At 49.0% G+C, this 14,897-nt stretch overlaps 1 protein-coding gene across 1 annotated transcript in view; it reads left to right on the forward strand.

Annotated features, from left to right (window-relative positions):
• The window catches only part of Tacc2 (transforming acidic coiled-coil containing protein 2), a 177,681-nt gene that overhangs the window by 80,533 nt on the left and 82,251 nt on the right, over window positions 1–14,897 (forward strand). Inside the window, exon 5 of the mRNA XM_055608977.1 lies at window positions 11,527–11,658. Within this exon, the coding sequence (XP_055464952.1) occupies window positions 11,527–11,658 (132 nt within the window). The remainder of the gene's footprint in view (window positions 1–11,526; window positions 11,659–14,897) is intronic.

Genomic DNA, 14,897 nt, shown 5'->3' on the forward strand with positions numbered 1-14,897 from the left:
CACACACACACACACACACACACACACACACACACACACACACACACTCTCTGCATGCACGGATACCTTTTCTATATAAGTAATTACATGGGGCATGTTCATGTTAATGTGGGACTCTGTCTTAGTTATGTTTCTTGTTGCTATTACAAATACCTGACAAAAGCAACTCATGGGGCAAAGGATTTATTTTGACTGTTGATAATATTAACTGGCATAGTCTCTGCTTGTACATATTTTAATTTATACTTAGAAAGGTAGTTGCTTTTTGCCAGATCTTGCGTAGCACCTGAAAAGCCCAGGTGAGCAGGGCAAAAAAAGGACTTTGCATCCTGGAGCTTGTGCCTCCTGTCTCTCTCTCTCTCTCTAAACTCTGCTGCCACCTCCCTCTGTGCCACAGCCTTTCTAGAAGTCTGCAACTTCTCTGCATCTAACTCTATCTCCCCAACTACCCTGGGGGGGGGTTCCACCAAGGGAAGGACTTGTCCTCATGACTCTTGGAACTGTAACACCCAACCTGGAATGGAGCAAGGGGTATGTTGTGACCTAGCAGTGGTTGGAGGAGAGGACAAGGAAGCTCCTTGCCTACTTACCTGTGTCATATACGTATTGACAGCTCCCTGGCTACATCTTTCTGGTTACTGGTAAGGGGTACCTGGCAGCCGTGGAGAAGCCTTTTCACTGGGAGAGCTACCTGGTGCAGGAAAAATAGGAGGGGAAGAGATGACAGGAAACCAAAACCCAGAACTAGAGGTGCCCTGGCAGTTGAGCATTGGCCTGGGATTTTAATGTTCCCCTCACCATGGGACAGCTGAGGTTCTTAGTTGCATATAAATTTAACTCAGGCAGTGTATAGAAGTGCCCTAAGGAGCAGGTTACCCTTCTCCCTGCCCTTTCTCTGCTTCCATGGCTCAGTGATGCCCTAACTTGCTATCCCCCCGAATTTTAGGAAGGCCCAAGGTCCTCTAACTGGAGCCATGAGTGGGGCTACCAACCTTAGTGAAGCCAGGAAAGCAGTTTTATTTACTCTGTTGGTGTTTTTCTATCTTACTTTTGAGGATATGGAAACCCCCTTAGTCAGAAAGTGAACAAGGACGTGGTTAGATAGCAAATATATAACTCAAATCCAACAAGGAGGTATGTTCTGCCCTTCTGAGGTCCCCATCTACCCTGGGACCATACTTTTTAAACAGCCTCTCTTTGCCTGGGACACAGAAAAATGACTGTGTGCACCATCTTGAGTGGATCTGTGGATCCCATCAGAGGTCATGGATGATGGAGTAATGTTCTGACTGCGTCTCACAGACGTCCAGACCAAGGCTCTAAAGGTTAACAGGCTCAGGCCATATAGCACCTATGTTGAAGCAGGAGAGTATTGGGCTTCCCAGCCATGCTCTTAACCTCATTCCTGCTAGGTGCCACCTACAGCATTGAGCAGGAGTGACCACAGGATCCAGGAAGGAATGGGAGGCAAGCACGGGTGCTCTCAGCGCTGAGGACCAGGCCAACTTCCTTGCTTTCCCTCCCAGAGGAAGGGATTGGAACCTGGGCAAGGGGCACTCAGGAGGCAGGAACCAAAGGCCTGGGAAGCATTCCACTGAAGAGAAGCCTGTGGGAGCCTGAACATTTGCGTAGGAGGAGATGGTCACTAGGTTGGTGCGAAAGGCGGCAGTTCCGATAGGAACAGCCATGGTTGCTTTCACTTTGGTCGTCCCGCAACGTGCTAAAATTGTATTCTCATAATATACAGTAAGTTCTCATTATTCAGTCAGAATTTGTGAATTTGGCTGTTCTCTGACGTTTTATTGATAACCTCAGGGTGAATGCTCGCTGCTCCTCCTCAGTCCTTTGCAGATATATTTAGAGCAGTGAAAAAATAGGAGTCACCCAACATGAGCATTCTCAGTGGAGGGCTGCAGTGAAGCTGTGCTTTCCTGATGCTTCGGCCCTCATGCTGTGAACATGCGACCTGTTTATGGTCTATTGGAAACCGTTTGTGCTCCTGTTTGTGATCTTGATGTTTGGAGTGACCCCTGTGTAGAGTGTTTAAGTATGCAGAGGCCTGAGTGTGCCTGATGAAGAAGATAGAGACTTTACTGCCATTGTATGAGGTGGGGATAGTAGATCAGGGTGTGGCCCAGGATGCTTTCAGTGGAAGTACACACACACCAGAGGTTGTGTTTTGATAGAGTGACTAATCAAAGTCTGCCCAGATGCTCTGTTCCCCAGAACCTCTCCCCACACCCCTCCCTCCCCCTGCCCTCCACCCCACCCCTGAGAGTGGGTCAGCGCTGGCTGACTTTTATCTGTGGACCTCATAGAACATTGCTGTAAATGGCAAGCAGCAAGCAGCAAGCGGACTAACTTCTGCCCACCTGTTAGAGTAGCTAAGAAGTGTGTCCTTGCAGGTGTCCTTGCACTTTAACCACATAAGTGACCATTTTCACCTTCCTGCTTTTAGAGTAGGACAGAGAGAAAGGAAGAGATGGGGTAGGTAGGAGGCGTGGTTTGCCTTCTGCAGAAACAAGGCTTGCTGTTTGTCCAACTTGTGTGACAGTATTCGTGAAGCTATATAAACACGTGTTTACTCTCCCCAGATAGGGTACCGGTGACAGACCCCCCCCCCAGATAGGGTTCTGTTGACAGACCAAAGTAAGGATACAACCAAAGTCCAAGTTGGTGAATCACTGAGTTTTATTGGGGTTACATGCAGGAGTATGGGGAAGGGGTTACAGTAGAAGGGCTCACGGACAACTATATCAGCAAAGCTCACGCCAGTGTGGGTGACAGCTCATGAAAGCTAGATACTTGGAGCACACTGTGCAGCCTTCAGGGATGGAGAGTGTCTCTTCTGGGCAGCTCAGCTCGTCTGAGCATCTTTCAGCTGTCCTTACTGCTTATAGATACTTGAGGAGGGAGGAGCCTAGTGAATCTGGTCAGTTTTAGGGGCTTCTGAAACTGTTGAGTTGTCTATTTCCTGAGTATTAAGGAGCTTCCCTGTAGGATGGAGTGTTTCATCTTCCTTTAGATCAATGGTTCTCAAACTTCCTAATGCTGTGACCCTTTAATAGTTCTTCATGTTGAGGTGATGACCTTCAACAAAAAAAAAATATTTTTGCTGCTACTTCATAACTGAATCATAATGTAAATAATCTGATATGTAAAATATCTGATGCCACCCCTGTGAAAGGGTCATTTGACCCCCTGAAAGGGGTCATGATCCACAGGTTGAGAGCCACTGCTTTAGAATATCCTAGTTACAATTGGTTTATCTCTGAGGAGCTTGATACACAGCAGAATTTAAACTGAAAAACTTTTTAAAAAGTATTCCTTGTTTTTGAGACAAGATCTCGCTATGTAGCCTTGGCTGTCCTGAAACCGTTGATGTAGAACAGGCTGTCCTTAAAGTCAGAGATCTAACTGCCTCTGTCCCCTGAGTGCTAAGGCTAAAAGCATACATTACCATGCTCAGCTGAAAGAAAAAATTTAACTCACAACTAGTTCTAGATTTTTAATTTATAAAATTATGTGTGTATATGTGTGCAGACGCCACATTTGTACAGGTCTCTCTCAGAGACCAGAAGAGAGTTTTGGATCCCCTAGAGCTAGGGTTACTGGAAGTTGTTGGCCACCAGATATGAACGCTGGGAACTGAACTCAAGTCCTTTGCAAGGACCGCAAGTACTCCTAGCTTCTCAGCCACCTCTCCAGTTCAAGTGAAAATTTTTAAATGTTTTTCTTTATTTTTATGTATTTAAAGATACAGTAAGTTGGTTGAGTGGATAAAGGTGCTTGATGCCAAGCCTGATGGACTTTAAATCCACATGATGGAAAGAGAAAATTGACTCCTAAAAGTTGCCACCCGACCTCCACACTCATGAGGTGCCATGTGTGTACATGTGCTTGCACACACACAATCAAAATTTCAGGAAAAGTAAAAAAGGTATTTAAAGAAAATGGAAACAGGTGCAGTCAGTGGCTCTGTCTGAGATCCCAGCACTTGGGAAGCAGAACAGGAGGTCAGCCTCACCTGCATTGCAGGTTTGAGGCCTGTGCCTGCTGTATGAGGCTGGCTCAAAGATTGTATAACAAAGTCACAAAAAAATGGGACAGGAGCTAAAGCTCCTGAGAGGGAGAGAAGAGAAGTGTCCCCCCTCCCACCTCCCGCCTTCAGGTCCTCTCAACCTTCTGGTTTCTTGTACTCTTCACAGGAAGGGAGCTCTCTCTGAGGCGTTCCTCCCATGAAAGGAAAGAGACTTCTTCATGTCCTCTCTGTGGACATCACACTTGCTCCCTTTGGTTTCAGTCCTATTTTGTTTTTGACATCTCTGGGTGACCCAGAAACCTGGGCCCAGGTCCTGTAGAACATTTTACAAATGACTAGGTTGCCCACAGCCATTCACACTCTGTTCCATATTTTCACACACACACACACAAAGCCAGAATGGTTTTCTAAGAGAAGCCTTCCAGCTCTGTCACTTAGTGGGCAGTGGGATAGGATGTTAAGGTCATGTCAGGAACCACTCAGGGATTGGTGGTTCTTCTCAGACTGGAATCAAAGCAGGCAGTCTCTTCGTGGGTCCTGAAGAGGCCCGTCAATACTGTTGGAGAACTACTCACTGCTTCATGCCACACTCCAGGGTGCACCAGAGCAATTGGTGACGGTCAGATGGCTGCATCACTTACGTCTTCACTTAGAAACCTGGATGGCTCCCTTCCTCGGGGGTGTTCCCACCGCTGTTCTGAGGCCCACGTGTGGTACACACTAGGCGGAGGAAATCTTGTCCCTGTCACAGCAACTCAGGACTGGAGACTCCTGGACCAGCAGTTGGTGGCTGAAGCTGTCTTTGACTTCTGTCAAAAGCATCTGGGGTTGGGGGCATTGTGGCACTGGCAGGGCGTCATGGCACTGGGGGCATTGTGGCCTTGGTAGAGTGTTTGCAGACCTCTAAGCGGAGTTTAAGCTTTGAGCCGAGGAAACTCAGGATTCCTGCTTCTGTTTTTCCTTTGTTCCCAAATCATGTAGGGGTTTTGTTCTTATCTGTTTGCACAATACAATTCTTTCTCTTTGAGTGGATTCGGCTGTCTCTCAAAGGTTATCTGAATGTTTATTTAATAATCAGGCAGTTAATAACTGAATCATGAAATAGAGGGATTGGTTTTTAATTTAGAAAAGGACCTACCCAGCCTAAAGAACAGAATTCCACTAAAAGCTCCTTTAGCTTTCAGGTCTGTGTGCTCTGTGCCTATTTTATGTTTGTTTGTGACCTTTGTGTTCCTGGCAAATTGGCAGTTGTCAAATAACAACAGTTTTGAATGGTTTATGCTGCAAAGCAGTTTTGTTTTTGTTTGGCATTTTTAAGTTTGTGAGCTGTTGAATCTTTGTAGGTACCTTTGGGCTTTGTGTACAAATGTCCTTGACATCTGAGACCAGCCTCTTTTTTGTTCTCTGTATCTCTCTGTATGTTTATCAGGATTTCAGGGCATATGAGGAAACATCACACGTGAATGGGAACCCCACTGAGCTGTTTGTGGCAATGGTGAGGATTTGGGGCCTCTTCTAGCACGGATCAAAGTCTCTCCCATAGCTTGAGGATGATCTTATTGATGACTTTTCTCCTAGTTAGTATTTTCTTTCTGCTGAAGTTCTGCTTGGGCCAAGCTTGAAGATACTGCCCTTCCTCCTGGATGCAGACTTCGCTCTGTGAAGGGAGAGTGGATAAAACCAAAGGGAAGAATTGGCCTGTCATTCCCTGCCTACCTCCTGCCTCTGAAATCTGCAGGTCAGCATGTTGGGGATGTTTATACATCACCAGCCTCCGGGACTAGTGTCCATGTGTTAGTGGACCACATTGGTGACTGGATACATGGCCCTTCTTAGCACCTCCCGATTTGAGCTTTGGACCTTTCCAGAGGCTGCAGCTCAGAATCATGATCCCCACTCCTCAAAGTTCATTTTCTGTCACACCACAGGCTGACTGTCCAGTGTTTACCACAGCAGCAACTTTAGAGCTCTTTTTCTAGTCTGAGCTGAGCCTTTGGTCTCAAGGCCTGCCCTATTATGTGAGTGATCCTGTGCACTTGGGGATTCGAGGATGAAAAAATGAAGAGCCTGTAAGAAAGGCTGTATGCTAAATGCATTCCAGATGGTGATGTGAAATGGGAGATAAGGATGCCCATCTGGCCCAATAGGACATGATGTGTTCAGCTTGCACCTGGGGTCCGTTATCACCCTCTTGTGACAACCGGAGTCACTCTGGTCTTTGTCCTCAGACAGGGCCTTAATTTGGCAGTCCCAGCTGATTTTTGAAATGAAATTTGCTATCAGTTCAGTGGGAACTCTGCCAAGAAGGTACTCAAAAGCCCTGAACAGGGAATCAAAAGATAGCTGTTGGGGACAGCCTCTCTCTCTAGCTGCACTGTCTGGCTGGGGTCTGCAGCCAGGCGCTAAACTGAATTTGCTGTTGAGGGTGGGTGAACAGTGCTGCCGAATCACTCAAGGGACCGTTACTGCACAGGACATTGGCAAAGTACCAGTTCAGGGACAGCAAACTGACCCGTAGGTCCTAGACAGTCAAAGATCTTGTCCAGCTGGCTTTAACAACACCTTGATTGATGATAAATCCTGCCTGCCTGCTAAACCATGGTGGTTTAGGTCAGTTTAATCCTAAAGGAAAAACACAAAAACCAAACCATCAAACAAACCAAAAATGTTAAAATTAGGTCAGGCATAGTGGTGTACACCTATAATCGCAGCACTTTCGAGGCAGAAGCAGGTGGTTCTCTGTGAGTTTGAAGCCAGCCTGGTCTACAGAGTGAGTACCAGGGCAGCCAGAGCTACACAGTGAAACCTTGTCTTGAGCAACAACAAAGTTTAAATTAAATTAGAATTTCTCTTTATCTTTCAAAATTGGGAACATTCTGCTTGAATTTGAATTTGGCTTCTTGGTTAGTCTACTGTGGTTTGGAAAACATTAATCCCTTACATAGGAAGAAAAGATCATGGGTATTTACAGCCAGAAGGGTCTTTGCATACTTCCCTTGTCCGTCCACTTTCAGAGGACAGTGGGACTACTTTAAAGATGACATGAGAAGATGGGAATAGATTCTCCATTTTGAAGTGTTCTGCTATCCTTGTGCTGGATTTGGCAGGCACCCCCAGGGACTCAGCACAGGCTGGGAGTGGTCCTGGGCAGTGACTCTCAGCTATGAAGTGCTGCCTTCCTGAGAATAATGTTTTTAAGATGCTCATTGCTGGTCATGTGGGATGAAGCAGAGACAGGAGCTGGCCAGGGCTGTAGACCAGGAACTCCTACCGCCTTCCTGTCTCTGCCACAGCAGCCAGCGTTCTCTGCAGGAAGCAGGGAGGGGAGCAGGGAATGCACACAAGGTCCTTTTCAGATCTAGGCCTCTGGGTGTGTGACTCAAGAGTGCCACACTGAGAAGGCCCTGTGCCTGGCTGCTTCTCGGATTCCTGACACTTGTTAGAACATGGTTCATGCTGCCTTTAGTTGCATTAATTTCACCTGTAGAGGCCATGGCCTGGTCTGCCTTAGCATTTAGGCTCTGGCATTAACAGAGCACAGAGCACTTGTCCCACTTTCGGTGGCCCAAGAGATTGTGGCACCAGGTGAGGGATGGAAGGGCCTGTTGCTTGTGGAATGCTCTTGAGTGCCCCACGTGTGGTGGGAGAGACTCATGCCTCCTCGGGGCTCCTGCTCTGGCAGGAGAGTAGGGTGTGTTTTCAGGGACTACCAGATGTTTGGAGGGCCTGGTGGCTACTGTCTCCCCTTCAGGTAAGGACTTCACTGCTTGGTGACTATGTGAAGAGGCCAGGTCCCCCTCTAGATGAAGGGTCTGTATAAGCGAAGGTACTGCTTGGGGGCCCAAGGGATTTAACTTCTCTGTGGAGCATGGAGTTGTGGAGACTGGCCTATGTTTGGCTTAGAACCACATGGGGAGCCCACCTGTGACAGGCTCATGAGGACTTGGAGAGGGTTTTAGGTAAGCTGAGATCCTAACCAGGCTATTCCAGTGGCTGTGGGAACTGACCCTAAGGGGACAAACCACAGAGATCCACACCCCTGGATACCCAGGGGTTCTGCTCTAAGAAGAGGAAGGCCCAGGCCACAGAGGTGGCTGGACAGAGAGGACTGATTCCGGAAGAAGGAGGTGACTCAGCGGAAGAGGTGATGAGGGGTCCCAAGCCTCTGAGAATAGGGAAAAAAAACCCCACCGTTCTGACTTCCGGTGCCAGTGTCCGACCCTCGGAGGAGGAGGAAGAAGAGGGGAGAGGGGCTCTGCTGGGGACAGGAGGGGCCATGGTGCCCATTTTGGTAGTGAGTCACTCAGTTTCCCTGTTGGGACCTGACTGCCTCACTCATGGATGGGCCAAGAACGGGCTACAGTGGGAGCAAGGCTCCAGTCTTAATTGGGCTGTTGAGTCATTTGTTTGGTGCCTTCAGCTCATGGGAACTGGCCAGGGCAGGAAGGGTGTGGTTATGGAGGAGGGGGCCAGTGGAGGGGAAGAGAGGAGGGAGCTGCCTAGTGGCCCTTTGGGAATATGGCTGGCTTAAGGACAAGTGGGCTGTCCAGACTACTAAGCAGAGAGGAGCTTGGTACTGGGTAACCCTGGGAAATGCTGCATGACATTCTTGGAAGGGACAGTAGCAGCTAAAGTCTAAGGGCATCCTTGTCAGATACTCAGCTGTGAGCTGTCTTGGGACCACAGGTCTGACGCCATCTTCCCTACCCTTCTGGCAACTTCCTTCACAACCCAACAGCAAGTACCCTTAAAATAACAGAATTTCCAGCAACACCCCTCTTTAATTAAATTAAATCTTCCTGGGATGCGTAAAATGGAGGGAGCTCAGCCAGCAGAGGAGTCTCCTGAGAAAGCTGACATTAAGACTAGCAAGATTTTCCCCTTTGAGACAGGGTCTCTCTGTCGCCCTGGGGCTCCATATGTAGACCAGGCTGATCTTGAACTCCCAGAGGTCTACCTGCCTTTCCTGAGTGCTGGTGGTTAAAGGCATGCGCCGCCACTGTGCCCATCAGCGGTTGGAGTTTTACCAATTGTGAGCATGGATAAAGGTTGTCATAGTGAAGCTCTCTTAAGGAGATGACAGCTTCCGGCAGTTTGCTTTGTTCATTTGCACTCATTCTTTTAGATTTCATCTTGAGACAAGGTCTTACTATGTAGCCAACATTGGTTTAGACCTGATGATGCTTCTGCCTCAGCTTCCAGGCGTGTACCCCCATGCCTGGCTTACCTCTCAGTTTTTGTTCACTGTGGATTAGCTTCTCAGGGCCTACGAGGATTATAACTTTTGGGGCTCTTGTTCCCCCACCCCATTCCCGTGGGGCCCTTGAGGAACTGGCAATATGGCTTCCAGCTTAGGCTGACCTCCTGACACTTGGTTATAGCCCGTGGGCGTTGTGGGTTCCCTGTTCACCTGTGTGATGATGCCTCCTTCGGCAGTGTGGCTGGGGTGTTGGGTCAGCGGGGAGCATAGGTCAGATGTGGATGCTATTAATGAGGAAACACAACTCTCGTGGCCGATGAGACGGATTAGCAGGTGAGGACACTTGCAGAGAAGCCTGGCTATCTGAGTTAGTTATCCACTGATATGCACATATGCATGCCATCACAACTGCATGCACTCATGCACATGAGCACGCACACACATGCCCATGTGTGCATGCTCATACGTGTACACACCAAAACAAAACACCACAGCTGTCACATCAAAGGGAGTGAGAGACAGTTTATTTTGGTTACCCCAAGTACCATGTTTCATCATGCATGTAGTCCCATGATGTTTCTGTAGTAACAGACCAAAACAAGTCATGAATCAGGACATTTTCCAAATAGATTGGTGGGAATATCAGGTAGGTAGCAAAATAGGGAAATCTGTCATAACCTCAACTCCTATCTCAGCTTCTGGTTTGGCGGAAGGAAGCTAGGGGTCTGTCTGTACATTCCAAAAACATCTACCTCGGTCTTGAGGATGTCAGGTCACACACAGAGAAGGGCAGTAAATGTCTACTTGGACGCTAAAAGAGCTCAAGATAATTTGGTTCTGGATCTGAAATATTCTAACCTTTTAAAATTGAAGTTCTAATCAGTCTTGCAGGCGCTGTATTCGGTGTTTTGTTGTTGTTTTGTTTTTGTGTGGGAGGACTTTTGTTAACACAGCTGTCTTTACCTCGTTTTCATTCATCATCTTTCTAGGGTAGAGAAGACAGGGGGCAAGTGCAGCCTCGGTGAGGCGTGAAGGTGCTTATATGACTCTGTTAGGAAGTAGGCTGGATACTGGAGGATGAGACACTGCTGGCTTACCAAAGGAGGAGCTGTCTGCCCAGGAGGAAGGCCTGTTAGGGGAATCAGCGGCTGGGCAAAGCCATGAAGTGTGTGTGTCTGTGTGGAGGGGGGTTTGCACAAAGCCAGGGTTGATTCTGTGGAGCCTGCTAAATCACCACAGGGCTTTAATAAGGAATAAGAATTCCCTTTCCAGGGCCTGGAGGTCAGGCACCTAATGCAGTGGCTGCTGTCTTCCAGGACCAGGTCCGTTCTGACGGCAGAGCCTGCAAGGCTCTCACTGAGCAGGGCATATTGACTCAGAGACCAATACTTCTATGGCTACTGCCCCCCCCAAAGAAGAAGGGGTCCTGCACCACAGACTACAAAACCTCAAACCCCAGCTGCCGCTGCAGCCTGTGTCTCAGGCCCTGGCTCTGAGTCACCTAGCTCCCTGTGGGCTCTGAGAGGCCCTCAGCCGAGCAGCTCTCGACAGGCAGCTGTGTGGCTGGCTGCAGAGGCTGGAAAGTTGCTTGCTTTGAAAGCTGTTCCCAGGCTGTCAATGATGACATGCCTTTTTCCATAGTTTAAAACCTCCAAGGCTGCAAGCTTCAGGCTTGTGTGTCCTGTGGGATCCCTGAAAAGTGTGGCAGGTCCCCTAGCTGTCCAGGAGGGGGCAGACGTCTACCACATGAGGGCTACCACATGAGGGCTGCTTGCCTTCATGATCCTTGTGGGCCCTAGCCAGGGCTGGCCCTGAGTCCCCGAACGGGTTCTTGGGTGATCTAACTTTCTCACCCATGCTTCTCTCTCTCTTGGGATTTGGAGGCAAATTATGGCTAACTTACAGAATTGTGGTTTATAGTTTAATTTAATGCCATTTACAGAGTGTCATTGCACGCACCAAACTGTGAGGATACTTTTCTCTAAGAATCCTCTTCAAGCAAACCTCAAACAAGGAAGGACCCAGGCTCCCCAACACTTAAGCAGCTAATGAATCCCTAGTTTTTCTGGAGCCGAGTGAAGAGAAACTTGGCACTGGGGGCTGCAGCCTCCACCGTATGTGGGGGTGGGGGGTGGGAGCCACACCAAGGGAGCAGTGTGCTACGTCTTTAAAAAGTCCACTCCACAAGTGTGGGTGGGTTGGGTGGGGTGAGAAGGGACTGATGAATGTGCCTTTAACGAGCCGAATTCCATGTGAAATAATTCTCTCTTTGTGTCCCCGGCAGCTCCCCATCTGCTGCCCGTGCAAGTCTTGCTCCTCCAGCCTCAGAACGGGCAGCCCCGGCTTCTGCCACAGATGGCCGTGGAGTAGAAGTCCCCCCTGCCTCCTGCCAGCACCTGGCCAAGAACATAAACAGGTAATCCACAAGCACTTCCCCGACAGGAGCTGGAAGAGAGAGCCGGGCCGGGTGGTCTCCCCCTGCCCTGGGGTGAGCCGTGTTTAAGATGGCGCCAGCAAAGCACTGACACCATGTCTGTAATCGCTTGGCTTGCAGCTTGGCTTCCTGAAGGCAGCTAGTTCTTCCGTAGCAGTGTGTAAGGCAAGGACTCCCGAGAGGCGGAACCAATAGCCTGTGAGTGAGAATGTTCCCTCTGCAGGTTTCCACTTAATGGGAGAGTATGGGAAAGGCAAAACTACAAGGAATGGAAAGTGTTATGGTGGCCAGGGTGGGAGCCAGAAGAAGATCTCTCAGCTGTAATGTCATAGCCTGTCCTGCATCTCAATTGTGGTCATGGTTATGTGACTGTGTCACGTTTATCCAAGAGTGACTGCTCTCTGATGCACGCAGTCCAACGGACACCGAGCTTGCCTCCGGCTTCCTGGGTCCAGTGGAAGTGAGAGCTACCCATTTGTTCCGCATCTGAGGTTCCCAGGCCTCTCAGATAAATTGTACTAAGGTGACTGTGCTGTGCCTTGGAGTGATTATTTCCCGGAAGGTCCATCCCAGCCCTTTTTGAGTCTTGTTCATTCATGAGTGCCAGGAGCATGCGCTTGAGCTGCTCAGGCGAGGCACTATGCGAGAGACGGGACACAAGTCTAGAACACACACACACACACACACACACACACACACTGCCTGGCCTGTGGAGCCTTGAGGTTTCTGGAGACACACAATGAGCCATTGGATTAGGATGCCCTCCTGGGACTTGATGGCTCAGCAGGCTTAACCCTGTGTGAGCTGAGGATACGGGGGAAGGAAGAGCTATTATTGCCTGGGGAGTTTCTGCCTTTGTGAGGACCCTGGAGTTGTGTGACAAAGGCATACATGGCAAGGGAGCCGAGCTGAAGGGTCTGTGGAGTGTAGACGCTGGAGCCTGCAGCCACCGGAGGGGAGTGTGGCTCAGCAGGCAGGCCAGGTAGTTACTGTAGGAACCAGGGTCTTTCTTTTGTTTCCTTTTGTAAAACTTTTATTAATAGAGTTTTTTTTAAGTACAGTTTTGATTTACAGAAGAATACAGAAGATAAAAAGTGATATTCCATTTATCTAACCCAGGTTCATAGTTCCCTCTGCTAGCATCCTGATGGTGTTGTGCTAAGGTGGCGCCGTCACTGGCCCCATAGTGATACACTGCTCATTAACTGAAGTCTCCATTACTCAGGGTTCTGTAGTTTGTCTTTAGTGCCTTTTCTTGATCCCAGATATCACTCAGGACACTGTCGCATTTAGTCTCCGCAGGTGCCCCTTGGCTGTGGCAGTTTTCAGGTCTATTTTATTTGGTGACCTTGATGGTTTGGTTCTTTTGGTCAGAGTGCCACTCATTTTAAACTTGGCTGATATCTTTCTTATGGTTAGACTGCTGCCATGAGTTTTGGAGAAAGAAGATGAAGGAGTTAAAGTATCATTTCCTTTAAATTTTTTTCTTTAACTGAGGCTGGAGAGATGGCTGGACAATTGAGAGCACTGGCTGTTTCTGCAGAGGCCCGCAGTCCAATTCTCAGCACCCACATCCTGGCTCACAACTGTCTCTAACTCCAGTTCTAAAACATCCACCGCCCTCTTCTGGCCTCTAAACATGGCGTTGCATGTTTAATGGTTCGCCTCCATGTGGGCAAAACATTCGCAAACACAAAATAAAAATAAGTAAATCTTCTGTATCATTTTTATAAAGTGGAGGGTCCCAGTATCAGCATGGCTGATGGCTGATGGCTCTTGGTGTGTGCAGCCCACATTGCAGGGTAGGGTTGCTAGTCTCCCTTCTGTCCTGGGGCGGGGGCAGCCTACATAAGTTATTTATGATCCTTTTTTCCTGGGAGGTTAGTCTCTTCTCCCCCATTTACTAATGTATTCAATCACTTATTTATGTCAGTGTGGACTCCTGGGTATTTTATTTTATACTTTGGGCTGTAATCCAAGGCTGCTGTATTTTGTTGCACACAGCTTCAGCCCTGGGCTTCCTTGCCTGTCTTTTAAGTGTGTTCAGAAGCCCCCCGGGCAGGACAGTGATGTGATCAGATTTGCATTTTTAAAAGGCCTGTCAGGGCAGCATGCACTTGAGGACTTGTGGTTGATGAGCCCTGAGGCTCCATACCCCTGCTCAGCTGTGGAAGACTCGGGCCTGCTGTGCTGCCCTTGCCTGTGTAGGTGTGGCCTCCATCTCTCTTGTCTCTGTGTTGTTAGTCACAAGGCCAGGGCCTGCATCCAGGTGTCCGTGTAAATCATGTCGTTCCGCATCTTATGGGGCCTTGGATGCGCCAGTTCCAGTTTCAACACTACCCAGATTAACACTTCATCTCACTGAAATGGAAGTCTTGAGTCACCAGCCTGGCCAGAGTCTGAGGTTCTCTTGACAGTGTGTGTGTGTGGGGGGGGGGGACACACACACTATCTCCCTGTTCTGTTCCCATTCTCCACATAGATTCTTCTACTAGGGCCAGCTGCCTCCTGGGTTTTCATGATGCACAGGCAGCTGCAGGCCCTATGGCTGTGGCTTTGTTCTCCATGTTAGGGCTTGGAGGGGGAGAGGCAACAGTGAGACCTGATGTCCTGGAAAAGGCACATCTCATTAGCTCTATGGATGCTCCATTCTCACAAGCCTCTGGGCGCCTTCTGCAGCCCCCTGCTTCTGGAGGCTGCTGTGGACATGCTGTCATGATTCCCCTCTCCAGGCTAAATGGCTTGCTTCCCCACTCCCATGTGCCTGCTAGTGATCATTTGGCCACATGCTTGTGGTGAACAGATGCGCCTTGAAGAGAGAGGAGGGGGAAACCACTTAGAGAGGACTTGGCTGAGCAAACCCTCCTGAGCCATGAGCTGCTCTTGGGAGAGAGATGGGTGATTGCTACATCACGCTTCTGGCCATACTCCTGTCTCCCCCAGCATGGCCCTCTTGAGGCCTCTCTGTGACCTCCTGTGCTTCTGGGAGAGCTATGAGAGGCTGAGGCGAGGTGGGGAGCCTGATCGTTGGAATCTCCAGGAATGCCAGTTGAAAGCCCTTGTTCATGCTAGTGCAGCCTGAGACAGCCTTGCAGATCAAGAGCTTGGTCTGTTGGCATGTGAGCCCAACTGAGCATCATCCCTGACCTCAGACCTGACCTCTCACTGTCCCTTCTGAGGATAGCTATGTCTTAAGAATTGGTGGCTGGGAAACTTGGCCT

This window comes from Psammomys obesus, unplaced genomic scaffold (assembly GCF_907164565.1).
Source record: "Psammomys obesus unplaced genomic scaffold, mPsaObe1.curated_primary_1811, whole genome shotgun sequence".
Classification (NCBI taxonomy): Eukaryota; Metazoa; Chordata; class Mammalia; order Rodentia; family Muridae; genus Psammomys; species Psammomys obesus.